This window comes from Crinia signifera, chromosome 5 (genome assembly GCF_055691185.1).
Source record: "Crinia signifera chromosome 5, ASM5569118v1, whole genome shotgun sequence".
In the NCBI taxonomy this organism is placed as follows: Eukaryota; Metazoa; Chordata; class Amphibia; order Anura; family Myobatrachidae; genus Crinia; species Crinia signifera.
Genome location: NC_139221.1, coordinates 285,387,172 through 285,411,642, shown reverse-complemented (window position 1 = coordinate 285,411,642; position 24,471 = coordinate 285,387,172). Strand labels below are relative to the sequence as shown.

Below are 24,471 nucleotides of genomic sequence, written 5' to 3'. Positions count from 1 at the left end.
GCCCCCACCTGCTGCGGGTCACTGCATCTACCCTGCACTTTCCCCAACATACATGTTCCCCAGCCCTGCACCCAGCCTCATCCCTAAAACGTATGACTAAAAAGTGCACCTGTGAATGAAGATGATGGGCGTACCCAACTCATTGTTTGTTTTATTTTGGCCTAATGTCATGTCGACATTGTCCAATGTCGACCTAGACCCCCCGTCGACCTTGCAGTATGTCGACCCAACGGTGTCGACCTAATGACTGTCGACCATCTTTAGGCCGACCCAATGATCCATACCCATATTTCGGGCTGCATTTGCGCCATCCACAGGTACTGTATACAATTATATATTCCTCAGAGGGTAGAGAGAATTTGGGGAGGATCCGAACAATTCATGGCTGCAAAATACTGGTCCCAGAGAAGGGATCGGCCTACAAATGCAGTTATCAGTTCATTCCTACTGTTTGGGAGGTCGCACAGAATTTTATGGTAAAGCCCAGGAAAAAAAAAGTTCTTCTTTTCCGCATATGGTGGTTATGCTTTTTTGGGGGCTATGCCTTAAGACTAAGGAGTTTATTCTGGTTGACTCGCAAGACTGCGAGTTTTGCAGCCTTGCAAGTCCACCAGATGCCGCCCTCCACCTGCATGGCTCCCACCCCCCCCACTCACACGCCCATGCCCCCCACCCACACTGTTGTGTACAAGCACCCGGCAGATGATCTATTCGTCATGGTGGCTCGCACACAGCAGCTGACTATGCACCTGCACAGTCGTGAAAAATCAGTCCCCCGTGCGAAGGCGCGTGGGACCGATTAAACCAGCATGACCCCCTAAAAGTAATGAGATCACTTACATGATCACTTTTTTCTAAACTATTACGATCCCGTTCCAGAAAAACATGTGGAAACTTAGAGCTCGATTCAGAACTGCACGCTGGGCTGCAAAAGCTCAGAGCCCAGTGAGCAAGTAGCTGCCGCTCTGTCTAATGCATCCCCCCCCCACGCCTGTGTACGGCTGCCAACGCGTACGCATTCATGCATAAAGTGGGAAAATCATTCACCAACAGATAATTATCCCCCTGCTCGCAGCGCTGAGTGATCCAGAACTCACTCGGCGCTGGGAAAGCCGTGGGGAGAATGAGGCCGCTGATGATGTCAGTGGCCCTTCCTCTTAATGTCCTGCCCCAATTGCCCACAGGGTGTCAATCACCTGGGGAGCAGCAAGTGAAGGCTAGCCTTTGCTCACTGCCCTTGGGCGAATGACTCATGCATATGCACTGTGTACCATACGCATGAGCACGCAGTCCATAGACTACAATGGGTTATCACCATAAAAATAAGGAGTTAAATAAAGGGGCCAACCTCTTAAAAGTGAAGTTTTTGAGAGCTTGGTCAATGGAGAAATGTTTTAGTCCCCATAGAAATCTATGTGATCTGCATTTGTGAGTGTAAGGCCCTTATTCTGGTTCACTTGCAAAGGCAAATTCCTTCTCAAATAGACAAAACCATGTGCACTGCAGGTGGGGCAGATGTAACATGTGCAGAGAGAATTATATTTGGGTGAGTTATTTTGTTTCTGTGCAGAGAAAATACTGACTGCTTTATTTTTACACTGCGATGTAGATCTCTCTTTGAAGTAAAACCCCACCCAATTCTAATTCTCTCACATGCTATATCTGCCCGCCTGCAGTGCACATGGTTTTGTCCATTTGAGAAGGAATTTGCCTTTGCAAGTGAACCAGGATAAGGACCTAAATATCTGATATCCACTGCAGTATCCCCTGGTTAAGTAACCCAAAATTCCTTGTGGGCATAACAGACCCCATACAGTGTGTAACTTGCTGTCGTAGAGAAACTGGTCAATCTCACAGATTTCTAAAATATAAATGGCTATGTCAGTGGTTCCCAAACTGTGTACATTGGCACCCTGGGGTGGCTTGGGTGCCTTGCAAAGGTGTCATGGGTAGGTGGTCCTTCCATAGGTGTCATTGGTGGGTGGTCCATAACCAATTCAAAGTATTTATGACCAATGTGCAAATTGTGGACAAACAGAAGTGAATCCTGCCCATCACCACATCACTGTCTTTAAGGATGAGATAGTAACACAATTTGATATTTTTCCTGAGTTTCCCAAATGAGAAGCTTTTGCCTTAGCAGTGTTCCGGGGGAAAAAATTCAGATTCGTAGTTCAAAATGTTTGGGAACCACTGGGATATGTCCAATTACACTGTAAAATATAAGTATTTGTTCATTAGCATATATTTACTCAGAATTGCAATTTACTAATAAAATAAAAATGCACCAAGGTAATTGACAAGGCTCTTTTCTTACAGGAAGTATGTGATTCATTATTCCAATAATAGCTTGCGTTATCCTTATTGTTGCCTCAAATGGCTTTCTTCTAATAGGGGCTGTTCCATCGCAATCGTGTTTTCTGCTGGTTATTTAGTTAGGGACATAATAACTATTTCCTCTAAAATGGATTTACGGAAAACATTTAAGTGGTTATTATTTGCAAAAGTTTCAGAGAAAAATAGAAAAGGCTCTTAGCCACACATTTCAGTAATGCGGAGACTACAAAACAATGGGCAATAGTACATATGCCTTTATGTTAAATTCAGTATGTCCATAATACAGTCAGTATAATCATGCTGCATGTAATATTACTTTTAATATAGCATTCACTTTCACCCTGTTTCCATTCAGAAACTAATAGCAATAAGAATTATAATTATAGCAATAATACATAAGTAATTTACAACCTAATGTACTAATATACTGAGAACTTTAAAATAGAAAATCTGAAATATGTGTATTTATTTCATACATACAGGACAGACAGCAGCTTACATGCTTTTGGGTATCCACCATTTACCCCAATAGTAAGGAGTGGCAAGCACAGGGCCGCCAAGAGGGGGGGAGGAGCGGGTACTAATTACCCGGGCCCGGGCTTGCTGGAGGGGCTACTGAGAGGTCAGGGCTGCCGAGAGGTATGCCTGGTCCCAGTAAAATTTTGGGCGTGGCCTAATCATGGGAGGCGTGCTCAACTCCTGCAAAATGTTTAGGGGGTTATCAAACACTCTAAACCCCTAAACATTTTGGGGGTGTGGCCTAATCACAGGAGATGGGCTCGCCTCCCATGATTAGGCCACGCCCCAAATTTTACTGGGACCCGGCATACCTCTCGGCAGCCCTCACCAAGCATGCAGGCCCAGATTATGGTCTGCATGGGCCTGAAGCTGAAAATGTTCAAGGGCCTATTATGAGAAGTGGGGGGAGGGGAGGCCAATGCTATATAGACATGTAGTACCCATGTATCATACGCCCCAATGTCTCCCTAAATATATACATAAATGTGCATCTTTTATACCTATGAATTATGGCCAACCATTTGGCCATTTGGGTCTATTTTTATATGAAGGCCTGGAGCTGCAGTTCCATCAGCTCCATTGTTAATCTGGCCCTGCAAGCATGAGTTCTGCAGGAAGCAATCAATGGCACGCCCCGACCCACACCATTGTCAGAAGTCTATATTGGCATCTTTGTCGATATACTGTATACAAATGATTGTGTCACACTGCAGGTTCTCTGACCATCTTAACTCACCCAGCGCTATAGATTCACTGACTAGCATTTCTTTACAGGCCAGTTATCTCAGTATGTTCCTGTTTATTCAACTTCAGAATAATGTTCCTGCTGCATGGATGCAGCCATCTTGCCTGATTTCATATGATACTATTGCATCCAGAGACTTCTCACATGACTCCAGTGTCCAATCCCAGTGCAGTGAGCCCTACAGTATATAAACCAAAAAGGGGGCATGGTCTCATGGAAAGGAGGCATTACACATTATGGAACACATCGTAACGCCCATTACACATTATGGAACCCACCATAATGCCCATTACAGAATATAAAACAATCTGGACTCAACAGGCTGCTCCCAGTGTATAATAACAGGACACAACAGGCTGCTCCCCCTGCACAATAACAGAACACCACAGGCTACTCCCCCTGCACAACAAAGGGCATCAGTAAAAACTCCTGAGAACATTACATTTTATGTTTTCACAACACACCTTCAGAATAGGCTGGCTCTGTTGGTAATGCTCCTCTGTTCTCACAGCACTGGTAACGCTCCTCTGCCCTCACAGCACTGATAACGCTCCTCTGCCCTCACAGCACTGGTAACGCTCCTCTCACAGCTGCTCCAATTCATTTGTGCCTTCTCCCACCTCAGCCCAAATAACAGTAACATTGGAGCTGCGGCCAGTACCCCTCTACCATTGCTGTGAACCTTCACTTTTCCAACATCCCTACTCTTCTTTGCGACCTGCGGCACAGCATGGAGGGGGGGGAGCCTATCACATCCGTGAGCAGCGGGATGAGCGAGCCAAACCTCAAGGACACCGGATGCAGCGGGATCGAGGGGGAGGTGAGAGGACGGAGGAAGCCGGACGGACCTGATTCAAATGAGCGAGGGGGAGGGGAGAGGATGGAGGGGCTGACACAGCCTTGAGCCTTGTAGCGGACGTCTAAACAGGTCCTCAGTGCAGGAGGCTGGCATGCATTTTCCCGAAGCCGCGGCCTTATCCATAAAGCCGTGGCCAGCGCCGTTAAAGTGACGAGAGTCCCAGCCGCCGACAGCAGAAAGCGGGAATCCAATTCGGCCCACCTGGCCATTGGCCCTACTGTACAGTATTATCATTACTTGTGTGTCTAATAGTGTGTACACATGGGGCGATATGGCTTCTGATGTTGCCGATATAGTGAACATTGGAAGCCATATGGCATGCAGATCGCATGCTTTTTTAGTGTGAACACAAATCGGCAGTGAAATAGAGAGGGCAGCCAAGACTATATAGTGCAGATCTGCACTATATAGTCTAAATTGTCCCTCTGCATGCAGGCCGTGCGATGCGAGTCCCGATATGATCTGATCGTATCGGGACTCGCATCTCACGGCATATCCTGCCGTGTGTACACACCTTAACAATAACTAGCTCTTTTAAGCCGAGCAATTGCACTATTAAAAGTCCTTAATGTTATAATCTTTAAAATGTTCCTTTATTTTCTCTCTAAAAGCAGGATTTATACTTTTGACTGATTTGTTGATGATGATGATGAATAATGCTGATTACTATGCATCATTCGCTCACGTTTTCTTAATTAGTATTTAACCTTTGACCTCTGGGCATGCAGAAAAATGACACGTTAATAAACAAATGTATAGAAGTGAAATATATGACGTTCTCTATGCGCTTACAGAACTATCACCATATGTAAGAATTTCCCCAGTGTAGTTCTGTTCACTTGATAATATGCATCCCAGACATTTGCATTAATGTTATATAGTTGCTTTGCTCAGAACTATTTAGCAATTACTATAAATTGTTACATACATTTGTGCAGCTGTAACTGTTATCTAACTTACGTGTCGGCTGCAGGAAAAAAGGGCCGCAGCCATCTGGATTATGTAACACACGTTTTCTAGACAGCTCCCAGCTGGTTTAGATTAAACAGTGTCTTAAAACTATCAACCATCTATTTTTACTTCTGTAGGTTTATTTTTCAGGATCTCACATCCAAAGTAGCGTGGTGGTAATGTCAGCATAACAGAATATTATGGACGGCTGAAAGAGGTTTATATGGGAAAGCACAAAATAATGTGGACATTTGGGGTGTATTTAGTTTTTCTAACCCTTTGAGTGCTAAAGTGGCTGCAACTGTTCTTTTTTTGGGTGCAATATTTATTTAAACTTCAATGAATTGACCTGGCTGTAGTTGTATTTATATATCCTCAAAGAACAGTCGCTGTGAGCGAGGCAGGCATTTTCAGCAGATATTTGGATAATCGTTCACAGCAACGTTGGCACTCAAAGCATACCTCTCAACATGACCCTCTCCAGGAGGGGCACAATGCTCCGCTCCTGGAGTTTCTTCTAAATGTAGGATTATGGTATACACTATTCACACAGTTCTCATGTGCGAATAGGTGTCTGCTAATGGCTTCTGTGATCCACTGCTACATCCATAGATTCAGCCATCCCAGGAGGCACCCAATGGCTTCGATATGCCCAGAGAAGGGGGCCAATGCTCACCCGAAATGCCAGCAGCGTCAGTCATGTTGAAACTTTTGGGGTGCTGAGCGGGATGGGGAACATGTAGTTTGCCATGCCCGCTTGCCCCCTGCATCTCCACAGGCACATAAATGTGTATGGCATAACGCCTGTGACGGGGGCTCTGTCTGGCGTAGCATGTGTATGAGGGAGCTCTGCTTTGCGTAACGCATTTACAGTATAAGGGAGCTCTGCCTTGCGTAACGCATTTACAGTATAAGGGTGCTCTGCATGGCATAACGTGTACATACACTGATTGTATAATCGTGCTAGACAAACCCATCCGGAGATGCTTGACACACCCAATAATCAGTTTTAGACAAGCACCACCTGCAGCACACACCCTATTAAAATGTGCCGCGCACGCCTGTGCCTATAAAGGCAACCATACCCATGCATGGACATTGGGCCTGATTCTGATTCACTTGCAAAAGCAAATTCTCTCTCTAATAGACAAAACCATGTGCACTGCAGTGCAGGAAAAGAGAGTTAGATTTGGGTGGGGTTTGTACTTCAAACTGATAACTATATTGCAGTGTAAAAATAAAGCAGCCGGTATTTACCCTGCACAGACACAAAATAACACAGAAAATTGAACTCTCTCTGTACATGTTACATCTGCACCCCCACCCCCCTGCATTGCACATGGTTTTGTCCATTAGAGAGAGAATTAGATTTTACAAGTGAACCACAACAAGGCCCATTGTTTTAAGTGAAGACAATAGGAAAACAATTCAATTTCTGCAATCTAGGAGATTGGTGCTTAGCTGTGGTGTCCGAAATGACACCAAAAAACTTTTCTAATAAACAATTATTCCAAATAATTTAAGATGTAATCTCTACATTGCAGCTAGATTAACCAGGCTTTTATATAATAAGATACAATAGAAGTAGCGCTGGGAACCGGTACGTGTAATATTCAGAAAAAATTATATATAAATAAATAAAATATATATTAATGATAAGAGCCAGTCAAATGAAATATGGTTAATAAAACATTTATAGTAATTAATTAATAGGACATACATATAAGAAACAATAGATATAAATATAATTTAAATGTACCGGCCGATACAACAACAATATTATTAAAAAATAAAAATAAATTTAAAATAGACTTGAAAAATCAGGAATCAGGGGGGTTTCCTTGTCTCTGGTTTAAAAGCCAATGTATTGTCCACTGTATTCAGTCACATACAACATGTTAGAAACAAGGGATTGGTTATCCCACAGAGTTAGCAGCTGGAACCCCGTATACCTAGGGTTAATATAGCGCTCATTAACTTCTTGTTGTCTTTTATATAGTAACATATATTGTTAAATGCTTTTATATAAAATGTTGGTACATTCAGGAATAATATTAGCATAAGATCTGTAAATGAGGTGAGAAATCAGATATTTACATTTATTTAACATTAATCTAAATATTCTCTTAGCACTTATATGATACATTTACAATGCACTGTGAGGTTATTTGCATAATTTTATTTTAATATTCAGACTTATTATTGTAAATGTCGGACTCTCTGTAATCTCTCTCTCTCTATATCTATCTATCTATCTATCTATCTATCTATCTATCTATCGATATATATATATATATATATATATATATATATATATATATATATATATATATATATATTATGTATGCAGTTGTGCTCATTAGTTTACATACCCTAGCAGAATCTGTGATTCTCTGGCCATTTGTCAGAGAATATGAATGATAACTCACAAACTTTTCTTTCACTCATGGTTAGTGGTTGGGTGAAGCCATTTATTGTCAAACAAATGTGTTTACTCTTTTAAAATCATAATGACAACAGAAACTACCCAAATGGCCCTGAGCAAAAGTTTATATACCCCAGTTCTTAATACTCTGTCTTGCCCCCTTTAACATCAATGACAGCTTAAAGTCTTTTGTGGTAGTTGTGGATGAGGCTCTTTATTTTCTCAGATGGTAAAGCTGCCCATTCTTCTTGGCAAAAAGCCTCCAGTTCCTGTAAATTCCTGTAAATAGTATACTATGGATACTAAGTACTGTAAATTGTTTGTACGTTTCTGTATTACTATGGACACTATGTACTGTAATACTTAAAGTACGCCCCCTGTTTTTCTTTCTGTACCACTTTTAGTCACACCCCTGATGAAGTCGTTCTGACGAAACGTGTTGGGTTTTAATAAAGGACTTTGATCTTGAACGAATCTCACGTATCATTCTGGAAGGGGACAAAGAATTGTCATATTAAATGTGATTGGTGTTTCATTCAATAACCAGTGTATGATTGACTAGGTGGTACTAGGTCTAGCGCTCTCCGATAAATTATTTTTCGTGTATCTTTGTTGTTAGACTCTCACTAACAGGGGAGCCTTATCGGAGTAGCAGATGATTATAAATCCTTTAGCGCAATACGAAGGCCAGATTGTATATATATATATATATATATATATATATATATATATATATATATATATATATATATATATATATATATATATATATATATATATATATATGGCAAGACAGTTCGAAAACAGACGCACTCACCGGTCTTCTCCTGATGGAGACAGGAGAAGGGGTCTTGACAAAGGTCTTGGAGGGACCGAAACGTTGACCATACCCACTGTCATGTTTTGATGAATTATTCACGTTGTGATTAAAAGTGCAGAGAAAAAGAAGACCGGTGAGTGCGTCTGTTTTCGAACTGTCTTGCCATATTATCTGAAGCACCTATTGGATTAGGGCTTCTGGACTGACACCCCGGCTGGTGTGCTTAAAAGGTGGAGAGTGCTATCCAAAACGGATGGATATATATATATATATATATATATATATATATATATATATATATTATATTTTTGCCTAAGGACAAAAATAAAAACTTTGAAATTTGAAACATTTCGGAGAAGCTCAGTGGCTGCTGGTAAAGTAGAATATATTTTTAGTAAAAAAAAAAAAAAGCAGTTTCCTGCAAAGCAAATAATGTTTCATCTTTCATCCTCTACTGTCACTCTGCATATATATAGCACATGGGAATGCATACGGATGACTGGCGGGGGGGATGCTGGTGTTCAGAACACCGGCACCGCCTTACCTTCCCCCTGCCCCCTCTAACTCTCCATCACCGCAGCCTAAATCTAACCATCCCCCTCCCACTACCTGAATTAATTTTATCCGGAAACTGAATATCTATTTATGATTTTTTTGCCTTTTAAATACTCGTTTTACAATAAAATTCATATAAATAGATATAATTTTGTCTCCTATTCAAAAAGTTATTAGCCTATAACTATTATGAAAAACTAGCAAAGCTTAGCAATTAACATGCAACAGGTGTTCATCATTTGTGTCATTATTTTTTGGTATAAAAACTGGTACAAAGTACTATACGTATCACCTTGAAAAAGCTGCAAAGCGAAACGCATCGGTGACTCCCCACACGGACACCCACCCATTTGGACCACACACCTGCCTTCAATATTTGTGACCGGACCAGCTTTCCCTCTATCCCAACAGCCGTTCAAACATCAGGACCCAACTAAGCCAGCACTTACAAAGCGGGACCTTCCGTCATCAGGCGTTCCCTAAAGTTCCCGTTGTCTCTCCCTAAAGTCCTCCCTGTTTACAGAATCGGCTTTTACAGTTTGGGACCCACAAGGAAAGCACCATAGGAACGGACACTCAGCAGGAACCCTATTGGAATATTGGGTGATATATCCATGTCATTGACTTTTTAATGGTACCAAGCACATACACATCTTATATTACTATTTTTATGAAATTGCTTCTTATTTTTAATAAATTACGTTTTCATACTAATACCACACCTGTTGCATGTTTATAGATGTAGCGCAGTTTAAAAACCTCTTTTCTTTCACCTGTCTATATAGTTGGGCGTGACACCCCAAATCACCTAAACTGCAGCTAAGCAATCCAACAGCTCTCCAGGTGACCTCTAGGGACATTTAGTGTCCAAACCCTTTTCTGAGGTAGGGTAAGAATGCAGAGTTTGATACACCAGCACAAAATAATACCATGAACCAGTTTAATATGGTGTCGGTGTTTTTCCCCCCAAAAAAACATTTGTCTTCTCAGTGAGGACATGTGACATACCTCATAAACTGCAGCCATTGCTCTTACAATGAAAATAATCCTTATTTATATATGGAATATTAGTCTACAAGCTATTATGGGGCCTACACATGTGGCGATTTCTGGGCATGGTCTAAGCAATCTGACTAGATCGCTTAGACAATGCCCCTACATCGCTCTGTGTGTGGGGGCCATCACTCTGTGGCCCTTATTCTGATTGAGTCGGACGGCTGCGTGTTCAGTCGTATGGCCGATGTATTGTGTTTGCGCATGTGCAGAGGTGTTTCTGCGCATGTGCGAATGTCACGCACGTCCAAATACGGCGTGAATTCCGTACAGAAAACGATCGGTCGGAATTATCCAAGCAGGGGGTGGAGAGGGGCCTGAAGGGTCCCTTCATGCGTACATCCCACGTTTCATGGGTTTTCCCTTGAAACCACTGGGCGTACATATGGTAATCCAGCTGTGACGCATGTGTGGGTGGCGGACATCTAACATAGCCGGATGCCAGCTGCCCTCCCATATCTCCCCTTTTGTAGGCCCCATTAGTCTCCCTTTCAATGTATTGGTCATACTCTAATTTGTCAAACATAAATAACACTACTACATGCAGTCTGATGTTGTCTAAATGTCAGTGATTTATCAGTCTATTAACGTAGCTGTAATTTGTATCTGTCCGCAGGGAAAGTTCTGGTGCCTACATTCCTGGAAGAAGCTATAAGTGAGTACTGAGATGAATTCCTTTCCATAGCGTTGTCCCATTGTTATACATAGACTTACCGTACAATATGTCTTCGCCAGTTGTGCTGCTCTGCACTAAGCCAGCTGGAAGCTCTCTCATTGTGACTTCCATGAGGGAAGCTGATGTGAGAGTGCAGCGAGAACAAAGTTTAAGTAGTTTTCATAGCATGAATTAATGAAATCATAGCTGGTTCCCTCTGCAGCCTCCCATTCCATGTTAATTACAATAAAATGATGATGTATGGCACTAATTAAAATCGTTTACTGGTTGCGTCATGTAGTTTGGTGGAGGATGATTAGAAAGACAATAGAAAGTATTATAAAACATGAATGTATTGTGACCTATAACGTTACTGTAATATGGTTATTATAGAAAATATACAGGGAAAAAAAATTCTTAAATAAAGTAGGAAACAGGGTAAAAAGCAGAAAAAAAACTTTTATCACACTAAGGGGCCGATTCAGATAGTGGGGGTGTGCACAATCACCAGAACGAACACCATCGGCGAGTTGTACACTCGCCGGGGCATTCGAAAAATGAGTGACAGGCAGGGGCGGATTGGACACTGACCAGGCCGCTTCCGTCCAGGCCGCTTCCTGCACCGCCACGGAGGCCGCTCAGTCACGGGTGACGTAGTGACATCACCCAAGAGCGACCAGCCGCAGCCTCATTATTAAGATAGGCAGCGGCATTGCCCAAAACAAATATGGGCGCAAGTATCTTCCCCATAGGATGATGTAATCTCTCCAGCACGATAGCATGGTCGGCGGCCCAGCCAGGGAGGACAGCGGCCAAATCTGGACCGGCCCACCGGAAAATGGCCCGGTTTCCCGGTGGGCCAATCCGCCCCTAGTGACAGGCAGGGGGCGGTCGCTGGGTCCACCCAGAGTTTTTGTGGGCATGGTGAGTAACCATCGAACGATATCTCCTATGTGCGGATGCATGCGGGCAGATATGTTAGCATACTCATCTGCCCGCATCTTAGCGTGGGGAATCGATCAGTGGAGGGGGCGTGTGCAGCCTAGAAAGCAGGTCTGAATAACCCCCTATGTGCCTAATTCAGCATGGATAGCTAACCGGAGAATTCGCATGCGCAATGTGAACCATGGGCAGTCGTTCATTAATTGCTTGATTTGGTAATTGTTTGATTAGCTGCGCTATATAAGAAACTGTTAATAAATAGATAATATCCCGTATCCCATGTGTTATCACCCCGGAAATAGGGCCATACAAACAGTCTATAATTGTATAGGCAGATAATGACCATCGATCCATTTTTATTGGCTGAAAAAGAACTGCAGCTAATTGGACACCCCCTATGACAGGCAACCAGGTGAGCTGGTATTAATAGTGTTCATTCTAGCACCCGCCATATTCGAAAACCCATGCAGTTCCTCTTCCCTGCCTGGGGTGTCGCTGTCTGCTGTGGTGTTTCTAGCACAGGTTTGGTTTGCATATCATTGCTGATATACAGACCACACTGTGCTATAAGCACTACAGCAGACAGCGACACCCCAGGCAGAGAAGAGGAACTGCATGGGTTTTCAAATATGGCGGGTGCTAGAATGAACACTAAAATTAATGCTTATTTTTATTGTTGTCTTCCAACATATATTATAAGTAAGAACAAATAAAGCATATAAAGATGAATAATTGCTGTCAGTCTGTGCCCGGTGCTCTGTTATATTACGATTGGTGATCTGGCAATTACTGTATTTATAAAGCTCGCTTCAGCACGGACTCTTTGTCAAAGCAGAGAATATTAGAACAGGATTCTGCCAGCATACATTTAGAATATAATCATTTATCATTACTTGGCAAATAGAATGTAAGGTCTGGCATTAGTACACAGGGTAGAGATGACGGAGCAAAATAGGATATTTTAATTTGCATTCCTGATTCATCAGCTTCTGTGGTGCCTCTGTGAAAACAAAGCGCACAGCTAGTTTCTCCTTGCAGAGCTGCATCAGCTGTGCTGTACCCGGCAAAGCAGATTGCTGGGTTGGGAACTACTTGCTTCAGCAGGAAAAAATCTTTGAGGTTGTTTTTGTCTCGCTGTGACACTGCAAACACCACATTAATAAGCGTTTTTTCTGTAATGGCTTTATAGTATACTGTCATAACAGTTTCAACTGTCCCCAACCAATTTGTTTCTTGAGGGGGGACCTTGTGAAGCCACAGTTCACCTCATTGGGCCCCATACACACATTGGGCCCCATACTAGATGAGAATTTACAAGATATCGCTCATAAGAGCGATTCTAAACTATATCTTCTAAAAGAAAGTCTAGTGTGTACACAATAACGAGGCAGGCTCCTGGAACGGGTGTGGATAATTATATAGACAACGTGCAATAGGTCGAAAGGGTCAAAAATTTGACATAGAAAAGGTAGATACATAACATAAGGTTTTTATACATTTTGGTGTCTATGTCGACACCTGATGACATGGACCCCCAATAAGTGAAACATGTATACTTACTGTGGTTCGGGCCTTTTGCCTCGCTTTGCTTGGTACACCATGGTTGTCTACCTGACCCTCTCCATGAGGGAGAAAATGCTCTGTTCCTGGACTTCCCTGGTAATGTAGGATTGCCATCACCTGTGGGGAGCTGGGTAATTGATAAGAAAGGGGTTTCACCACAGGTGATGGCAATCCTACATTACCAGGGAAGTCCAGGAACAGAGCATGTACTCCCTGAAGGAAAGGGTCAGGTAGGCAACCACGTGGTACACTTTACCGTTCTCAGTTGTAGTCCACATGGACGGTAAAGTATGAAAAAGTCCAAGAAATATTATATAATATTTTTATTAAATTCATGTCGACCTTTTCATGTATTTCCCTTTTTTCATGTCGACCTTTAGGTGTCGATCTTTTGCAGCCTCCTCGGCCGGGCCCCCGCCTCTCTGCATGGAGCGGTGCTGGTAGGGTGACCAACTCATCCCTTTAATCTGGGACACATATTAATTACACAGGTTCTGTGGCCGGCTTTCACCTGGTTTTAAACTGCCACACCTCAAGATTCCATTTCACCTGGTTTTAAACTGCCACAGAACCTGTGTAATTAATATGTGTCCCGGATTAAAAAGATGAGTTGGTCACCCTTGGTGCTGGGAGCATTTGGGTCTGAGTTCTCTACTGCACAGATCCTACTGCACATGTGCAAACGTTGTTGTGTAGAGTCTGAGCAATAGAGTGCGGCTCAGATATCGCTGCACCTTTTTACCAGCACTCCTGCCGTCGGACTCGGGAGGATAGGTATTACCAAAATGGGTGCAGTTTAAAAAGTCTATTGAAAACACTTCAAACATTCATACAAAGGATCAAAACAAAAGTATGTAATTCTTTGTTAAAAAAACAAACAAAAAAAAAACATATACTGTATACATTTAAAAAAAAAAATGACAGGTAAGCATTGTTTATCAGACACTTTCAACTATAACATTAACCCAACAGCTTTTTAAAATCTTAACACAAAATTAAATTTGTTATATATACTAGGGGTGGGTAATCATATGATGTTTCATCGGTAACATCGGATTTATGGTTCCAATGTTCGATGTTTAACCCTGCATTGTTGAGGATCCAATATTTCCTCAACATCGCTAGATTTCTCCCCCGATGTTTTTCAAAATTTTCCAATGTTTTTTTCTTTTGTGTATCAGTTTGGTGCTGTCACTGCTTTTGGCAGCCAGCTCACTCCTTGTTTTTTTATTCATTAACAACTTAAAAACAGATACAAAACAGTAACACACATACGGTGCAACATAGAACATACTGTACATTTTTTCAATGTACAGTATGTTCTATGTTGCACTGTATGTACAGTTTTTTGTTATTTTCTATGTTCAACTTAAGTTATTAGCCTGTTGTTACGGTTATAAATCAAGTTAATAATGTTATTTCCTCATCTTTGTGGCCACCGCTTACGCTACAGAACTTACGGCGAGCTGCGAGGGTTATTTTCGGGGTCCACGCCATCCTCTGTTACCTTTAGTAATGTTGTGGTGAGAGAAGCAGAGCGAGCCATAGGGTTACCACCTAGTCCCTTTAATTCCGGACACATGTTAATTACACAGGTTCTGTGGCTGGCTGACTTCAAGACTCCACTTCACCTGATTTTAAACTGCCACAGAACCTGTGTAATTAACATGTGTCCGGAATTAATGGGACTAGGTGGTAACCCTAGCGAGCCACCAAGCCCAAAGTGTGGTGAGCAATCGTGAGGGGACAATCGCGATTTATGTAGTAGCTAACGTAACTGGCATAAGTGTTGGCCCCAAAGATGAGGAAGTACCTTTTAAAAATATTTAAAAATAGCAGATTGTGAGCTGCTGTGATTGTTGCAATAAAGTTCTGCTAGGTAATGCTTAATTTTTTTCCCCTCCGTAAATTTGTTTTATTTCCCTCAAAACATGAATCATATATCCAATCTGTGTGTTAGTTGTAAAAGCCTCCAACAAGATAAACTCAATAGGAGGATTATTTATCATTTCATAAGCTTATTAGTGTATTATATGCTTAAGTCAGTGGTCAGGGAACTCGGTCCTCATTACCCCACTCAGTGCATGTTTGGCTGGTCTCCTCACAGAAATAATTAACTCCACCTGCGGACCTTATAAAATGTGTCTGTGAGTAATTAGTACACCTGTGCACCTGCTGGGTTACCAGCAAAACATGCACTGTGTGGGGTAATGAGGACCGAGTTCCCTGACCACTAGCTTACGTAGACAGTTTATTAGAAAATATATAGAAATCAGTTAACATTGGTTTTAGAGTACCAATGTTTAGATCTAAATTATGTTTTGTTTTGTAACCAATGTTGAAAAACATCATTTAACTGATGTTTTCTTTCGATGTCCCATTCCTAATATGGGAAACGGTCATCTGTCAGACCACACTTAGGTCGATAGTCATTATGTCGACCCCGGAAGGTCGACTGGCCCCAAGGTCGACAGGGTTAAAGGTTGACATGGGTCAAGGTTGACATGGGTCAAGGTCGACATGGACCAAGGTCGACACGGGTTTAGGTCGACAGTCAATAGGTCGACCTGAGTTTTTCACTGTTTTTTGAGCCGACATGTGCCGAAAGGTGGTATTTCATGCCCTACCATCCACTAGGGCGTGGTGGGAGAATAAAATAGTGTGCCGAGCATAGCAAGGCACCGTGCGAGGGGCTGCGGTTCAACTCCAACTGTGTCCATGTCGACTGTGTCGACATTCGGGTAAAAAAACAGTGAAAAACTCATGTCGACCTAATGACTGTCGACCTAAACCCATGTCAACCTTGGCCCATGTGAACCCTAAGTCATGTCGACCTTTAACCCTGTCGACCTTGCGTCCAGTCAACCTTCCGGGGTCAACCTAATGACTGTAGACCTAAGTCTGGTCTTATGTACCGATTCCCCTATTATATATATACACAAACACCTGAGATTTTTCTGTCTTTTAACTCATATAAAAATTTTGGATCCAAAAATTGCACCTAGCCAGTGTTTGCACACTAGTGATGCTCTGTGTTGTTCAGTGGTGATAGAAGTACTGACCTCATTAGCCATGAGTTTGAAAAAACTCAGGATCCCGAGGTGTGCTCCCTACCACCAGTGCTGTGCCTAAACATGTGCATAGGGGGTCGTGCGATCGAGTGGGCTTTCTCCCGAAGGAGAAGGGCCCCGTGTTTCCCCCAACCCCTCTCAACCATAAGGCCGAAGAGGGGAAAATAGGGATCGGTGGGTCCTCTTCACCGAAGTTAAGAGAGACCCTCTTTCCTCAACCCCGGAAGGGTTAGGACGGTGGGTCCTCCGCACCCGAAGGTTTGGAGAGACCCGCATTAGACTTCCCTCCGCCTTGCGGCTCGGGGTCGTCCTCGAGGGGACTAAAGCTCTCCCCAAAAGGATGAGAGCTTCGGCACATTGGGGAAATGGAAGGCCCGTAAGGGTCGACCACACTATCCAAATAAATGTGACAAAAAACGTGAAAAGTGACGAAATGTGAAAGGGGAAGAGAAATAAATAATAACAGATGTATTGCTATAAATCTCCTATATATTTGGCTACATCTGTCACTCAAAGTGGGTGTCTGTGTCTATAACGCTCTGTTCCTGGACTTTCCTCTTAATGTGTGATTGCCTTCATCTGTGCTGAACACCTTTCTGAGAAATTAACCTGTTTAAAACAGGTGATGGCAATCATACATTAAGGGGAAGTCTAGAAACAGAGCATTGTGTCCCTCCTGGAGAGGGTCATGTTGGGAGGTATGTGACAGAGAACCAGCCCAGTGAGCCCACAGACAGTGCCAGACACCCACTGCCTTCCCATGTTGCCCAGCACTGCTACTCCACAGCCACCAGGTGAGCGCCCCCCTCCCGCGATTTGCGGCAAACCCCCCCCCCCCGCGCACCCCCCCTCCCGCGATTTGCGGCAAAAATACCCGCTCCCCCGCGACCCCCCCTACCGCGATTCGCAGCAAAAACACCCCCGCGACCCCCCCTCCCACGATTCGCTGCAAAAAGAACCCCCCCACGACCCCTCCCGCAAGTCGCGGCATAACCACCACCCCGCGACCCCCCCCTCCCGCGAATCGCGGCAAACCCTCCCCCGTGACCCCCCCCCCCGATTCGCGGAAAAAACACCCCCCGCGACCTCCCTCCCGCGATTCGCAGCAAAAAGGACCCCGCCGCGACCCCCCCTTGCACGATTGGCGGCACCCCCCCTGTGACCCCCCTCCCGCGATTCGCGGCACCCCCCCCCCGCAATTCGCAGCAGCCCCAGGATTAAATGGCACATGCAAAACACTGACATGGCTATGGTCGACAATGAAAAAGGTTGACATGAGTTTTTGAAGATTTATTTTAAATTTTTTTAATTTTTTCATATTCATTGTCATGTGTCGACATGGACACCAATGAAGTGGCACACTTATGTCAACATTTACATGTGTTGACCTTTCTGTGTTGATTTTTTTCTTGTGGCGATTCGCGTCACACCCCCCGCAACCCCCCCTCCCGCGATTCGCGGCACCCCCCGTGACCCCCCACCTCCCGCAATTCGCGGCAACCCCCTACCGGAACCCCTGTGAACCCCGCCCTCCCGCGATTCGCGGCACCCACCCCCGCGACCCCCCTCCCGCAATTCGCGGCACCCCCCCGTGATTCGCGGCAGCTCCAGAATTAAATTGCACATGGAAAACACTGACATGGCTATGGTCGACAATGAAAAAGGTTGACATGAGTTTTTGAATTTTTTTTGTCATTTTTTGAATATTTTCATATTCATTCTCATGTGTCGACATGGACACCAATGAAGTGCCACACTTATGTCAACATTTACATGTGTTGACCTTTCTGTGTTGATTTTTTTCTTGTGGTGATTCGCGTCACACCCCCCGCAACCCCCCCTCCGGCACCCCCCCGCGACCCCCCCCCCTCCCGCAATTCGCGGCAACCCCCCACCGGAACCCCCATGAACCCCGCTCTCCCGCGATTCGTGGCACCCACCCCCCGCAACCCCCCCCCCTCCCGCAAATCGCGGCACCCCCCGCGATTCGCGGCAGCCCCAGGATTAAATGGCACTTGCAAAACACTGGCACGGCTATGGTCGACAAAGAAAAAGGTTGACATGAGTTTTTGAAGATTTATTTCATTTTTTGAATGTTTTCATATTCATTGTCATGTGTCAACATGGACACCAATGAAGTGGCACAGTTATGTCAACATTTACATGTGTTGACCTTTCTGTGTTGAGTTTTTCTTGTGGCGATTCGCGTCACACCCCCCCGCAAACCCCCCTCCCGCGATTCGCGGCACCCCCCGTGACCCCCCACCTCCCGCAATTCGCGGCAACCCCCCCACCGGAACCCCTGTGAACCCCGCTCTCCCGCGATTCGCGGCACCCAACCCTGCGACCCCCCCCTCCCGCAATTCGCGGCACCCCCCGTGATTCGCGGCAGCTCCAGAATTAAATTGCACATGGAAAACACTGACATGGCTATGGTCGACAATGAAAAAGGTTGACATGAGTTTTTGAAGTTTTTTTTTTTCATTTTTTGAATATTTTCATATTCATTCTCATGTGTGGACATGGACACCAATGAAGTGCCACACTTATATCAACATTTACATGTGTTGACCTTTCTGTGTTGATTTTTTCTTGTGGCGATTCGCGTCACACCCCCCCACCCCCCCGCAACCCCCACTCCCGCGATTCATGGCACACACACACCCCCCCGCGATTCTCGGCACCCCACCCCGTGACCCCCCCTCCCGTGATTCACGGCACATCCCCCGCGACCCCCCCTACCATGATTCGCCGCAACCCCCGCCCCCGTAACCCCCCTCCCGCGATTTGCGGCAACCCACCCCGCGACCCCCCTCCCGCGATTCTCTGCAATCCCTCCCCTCCCGCGATTCGCAGCATCCACCCCCCCACAACCCCTCCTCCTGCAATTCGCGGCACCCCCCATGACCCCCCCTCCTGCAATTCGCGGCACCCTCCGCGACCCCCCCTCCCGCGATTCGTGGCACCCACCCCCCGCAACCCCCCCCCCTCCCGCAAATCGCGGCACCCCCCGCGATTCGCGGCAGCCCCAGGATTAAATGGCACTTGCAAAACACTGGCACGGCTATGGTCGACAAAGAAAAAGGTTGACATGAGTTTTTGAAGATTTATTTCATTTTTTGAATGTTTTCATATTCATTGTCATGTGTCAACATGGACACCAATGAAGTGGCACAGTTATGTCAACATTTACATGTGTTGACCTTTCTGTGTTGAGTTTTTCTTGTGGCGATTCGCGTCACACCCCCCCGCAAACCCCCCTCCCGCGATTCGCGGCACCCCCCGTGACCCCCCACCTCCCGCAATTCGCGGCAACCCCCCCACCGGAACCCCTGTGAACCCCGCTCTCCCGCGATTCGCGGCACCCAACCCTGCGACCCCCCCCTCCCGCAATTCGCGGCACCCCCCGTGATTCGCGGCAGCTCCAGAATTAAATTGCACATGGAAAACACTGACATGGCTATGGTCGACAATGAAAAAGGTTGACATGAGTTTTTGAAGTTTTTTTTTTTCATTTTTTGAATATTTTCATATTCATTCTCATGTGTGGACATGGACACCAATGAAGTGCCACACTTATATCAACATTTACATGTGTTGACCTTTCTGTGTTGATTTTTTCTTGTGGCGATTCGCGTCACACCCCCCCACCCCCCCGCAACCCCCACTCCCGCGATTCATGGCACACACACACCCCCCCGCGATTCTCGGCACCCCACCCCGTGACCCCCCCTCCCGTGATTCACGGCACATCCCCCGCGACCCCCCCTACCATGATTCGCCGCAACCCCCGCCCCCGTAACCCCCCTCCCGCGATTTGCGGCAACCCACCCCGCGACCCCCCTCCCGCGATTCTCTGCAATCCCTCCCCTCCCGCGATTCGCAGCATCCACCCCCCCACAACCCCTCCTCCTGCAATTCGCGGCACCCCCCATGACCCCCCCTCCTGCAATTCGCGGCACCCTCCGCGACCCCCCCTCCCGCGATTCGCGGACACCTAAGTTGCAATACAGGGCATCTTTCATAGAATTCTAACCATATTTCTCATATACAAACATTCACAAATTAAGGGGGCGCAGCCCCTTACGACGGTGTGAAGAGCGCCCGTAGGGCGCGATGAATCACCTAGTACAACAATATTTGGTTTGTTATATACATAAACACATTCTATCAACCATTGATTCAGAAATTCTCTGTTGTTTTTTTTTTTAACTCTTATAGAAATTTTGGTTCCAAAAATTGCACCTAGCCAGTGTCTGCACACTAGTGATGCTCTGTGTTGTTCAGTGGTGATAGCAGTACTGACCTCATTAGCCATTCATTGGTCAATAGCTCAACCCCAAGAAAAGGATGGTTAACAATGATAGCCAGAGGCCAGAGCTGCACAAAACACTCCCCTCTTTTCAGTTAGAGAGACTGGACAATAGAGCTCAACTATTGCACCATACCCAGAATGCTTTGCTGGGAATACACAAATAATTTGCATACTAAGTGCTGCTTTGATGATGACAAACTCTAACTTTGAAAGATTACATTTTATTATTATTATTATTATTAATAATAATAATAATAATAGTAACAATAATAATAGCCACTAATTAATGATTAAAGAGTATATATTATTTATTACACACCCAGTAGTGGGAATGTGGGCCTGATTTACACATGTATGTATTGCCACACCTGTGCGAAAATATGCAAATATAGGGTGCCGCGATTTGTATTGCGACGCTTGCAAGGATGGGACGCACATGCATCTGAGCTGCCATTCCCATTCCCCTCACACAAACACCCCCAGCTGTCAATCACTTTGCGATCAAATCCTCACTGTGATTGGCAATGGTAATGCAACTTGATGCATGCACTGTGCAAGTCAGACACACACGCGGTATGCAGGACGCTGATCTGCCCAGTGTACATCACTTAATCCCAGGTGCTATGACCCTACAGTAGCAATACCCACACTAGCTTGCCTGATGCCCCTGCTGTGTGCTCACATAAGGACGGATATTTATAGTATAAAGGCTAATAGCCGATACATACACTCTGGGCGATTCTGAGATTAAAACAGCTCACATGTGGTGTTTGTCCGCTGCCTTCAACTCAAAACAGCCCAGTGTGTACGGGCCGGTGGATGGCTTTCCATAGCGTCCTGGAAAGTCTATCACCCCCGCGAAAATCGCTCATTGTGTACGCAACAAGATTCCCCTTTCCCGAATCCTTATGCCTAATTGCCATTTAAAATGTTTTATCCTGATTTTGTGGGTTATGGTATAAAACATCTACAGTCTCTAGGTCTAAAATCATATGGTCGACAGTCACAAGGTCAACAGGGTTCAAAGGTTGACAGGGTCAAAAGGTTGACATCAAAAGGGTCGACATGGTCAAAAGGTCGACTTTGAGTTTTTATTGTTTTTTAGGGTATCTATGTTGACATAGGTCGACATGGACACTGCCACATGGCTCGCTGCGCCATGCTTCAGGCTCAGTGCCTTGCTGCGCTCGGCACGCTATTTTCTTCTCCCGGTACTTATATGTTAGTTGGGCGCCCACTAAGCTATTTGCTAAGTTTTCCGCGTCCCCGCGCAGGGATCGCTGCGCTCGCCACACTATATAGAATCAATTCCACGCCGACATGGATAGTGGGGGTATGAGCGTACTAACTATAGTGGGCGCCCAACTAACATATAAGTACCATTCTCCCTCCACGACCTAGTGGATGGTAGGGCATGAAATACCGCCTGTCGGCTCAAAATTTTGTAAGAAATGCATGTCGACCTTTTGGCTGTTGACCTATTGTCTGTCAACCTTTAAACCCTGTCGACCTTTGGACCATGTTGAACCTTTTGAGTGTCAACCTTTAGACGCTGTCGACCAATAGTGGTCGACCTTATGACTGTCGACCTAGAGTCATTCTGTGTCGAATGCAGAGTGGCCGCCAGTGTGTACACCCAGGGTTGTCAGATTTATAACTTTATGCTAATTATATATTATATCCCCAGCTTCATGCAAATAATACTGATGAGAACACTGTCCACCATTATTACTTAAGGTGCCCATGCACTGCTGAGATTTTGGCAGATTTCACCCAATTCCGAAGGATCGGGCAGAGAAATAGGGTAAAATCTGCCAAAATCACAAGTGTATGACATCCCATTCGATCCAATACCTTGACCTGTACGCATCTGCATACCTCCCAACTTCTGTCCTGATGAAAAAGGGACACTAGCGTCCGAAAAGGGGGCAGGGCGTATGCAAATGAGGTGTGGCTTATGCTAATTAGCCGTAACCTCATTTTCATACGAGAATAGATGCTGTGCGCATGCACACAGCGTCTATTCTACTAGATTGGGGGGTCTCCCAACTGCCACCCCCGCAGCGGGACAATGCCTGCCGCGGGTGGGACAGGACCCGAAAATCGGGACTGTCCCGCTGTAATCGTGACAGTTGGGAGGTATGCATCTGATCAGATTGTGAGATTAAATGTGCTGTACATAAGATTAATCATGTTGGCAGCTGTCAGGTTCACATCGCGGACAATTTCTCACTGTCAATTTCGACTGCGAGGAGAGGAGGATTTCGCCTGAAGAGGAGATCAACGCACCCTAGCCACCTGGGAGAGGCAGACTTGTTTGCTTTGCCCTCTCGAAGCCTTGCAGCACTCCCGAGCTGCCTAGGAGGGTCAGACTTTTCTGCTCTGCCCTCTGAAGCCTCCACCGCTCCGGAGCCACCGCCAAGGGTCAGACTTTCCGCTCTGCCCTCCGAAGCTCTGCAACGCTCCCCAGCCTCCATGGAGGGTTAGACTTGCTTTGCTCTGCCCTCTGAAGCCGTGCATCGCTCTCTAGCCTCCTTGGAGGGTTAGACTTGTGTTGCTCTGCCCTCTGAAGCGACCCCTTCATCTCCTCCTTTCGACGCCGGAGAAGACCCTTTGCCCCGACTTCAGCTGCCCCGAGAAACCGGAAGGATGGCCACAGCTGCTCCAGCCCTGGTGCCGGCCTCAGCCTCCACTCCGGCCACCCTCGCTGGGAGGAAGAAGCCCGGGAAGAAGGGTAAGTCACCGGCCGAAGGTCCGACCGTCTCGGCTGGCCCCTGCTCCACTGCCCCTTCTACGACACCACCAACGGTGCCCGACCAGGACCATTCCAAAGGCCTCCCAGCCCTGGAGCCCTGGATGAGGCAGACCGTGGTGTTGAAGTTTAAGGAGTCGGATGGACAGGTGCCGGACATGTCGATCGACACCTTCGGCAAGAAGATGGTTCTCGACCAGGGATTCACGAGGGCTGAAACACTCAGCATTCAGAATTACCTGAAGGGGATCTTCTACGTCACCTTCACCTCCATTGCCATCTGTAAGAGGTACTGGGAGGCAGTGAAAGCGGCGAGACCTGAATCCCCTCTCTCTAGCTTTGTGGGCAACTGCCCTATCCAAAGGGAGGAGAGGCGGGTGACGGTTTCAATGCGCAGCCCTCACACGCCAGCCGGAGACATTGCCACATTTCTGGGCCGATTCTGCACGGTCGTGAGGAACCCCACAAGGATCATGACCGATGATGGATTCTGGTCCACGAAGTGGGCAGTGATCGTCCGGCTGCACAAGGACACCTCGTGCCCAGAAGGAGTAAAGCACCTTCCACAGTGCTTCTCCCTGGGGGGAACAGCAGGACTTCTCCATTACTCTGACCAGCCGCGCAACTGCAGGAAGTGCAGCGGGAAGGATCACATGGCGAAGGACTGCAAGGTCCCGGCCTGCAAACATTGTCACATGGCTGGTCATGAGACAAAGGATTGCCCCACGAAGATGACCTGCCACCTGTGCGGCAAAGTGGAGCACGTCTACCGGGACTGTCCCGACAGAGTGAGATCCTACGCCGCAGCAGTATCGGGTGTGGTAGCCCCTGCCAAGGTACCACCCAAGCCTGCACAGAGAAAGCAGATCCAGCAGAAGCAAGGCGGTGAGAAACCTTCCCCTCCCCCCA

The 24,471-nt window shown here is 45.8% G+C and overlaps 1 protein-coding gene and 1 non-coding gene across 6 annotated transcripts in view; one reads left to right on the top strand and one right to left on the bottom strand.

Annotated features, from left to right (window-relative positions):
* Positions 1–24,471, top strand: part of HDAC9 (histone deacetylase 9) — a 468,252-nt gene that overhangs the window by 66,851 nt on the left and 376,930 nt on the right. For all 5 annotated transcript variants that reach the window (XM_083189144.1, XM_083189143.1, XM_083189142.1 and 2 more), the window contains exon 3: positions 10,881–10,919. In XM_083189144.1, coding sequence (XP_083045270.1) covers positions 10,881–10,919 — 39 coding nt within the window. The remainder of the gene's footprint in view (positions 1–10,880; positions 10,920–24,471) is intronic.
* On the bottom strand, positions 20,724–20,850 carry LOC146005920 (U4atac minor spliceosomal RNA). The gene has a single exon (XR_014444078.1). It is a non-coding gene; the product is annotated as a U4atac minor spliceosomal RNA (small nuclear RNA).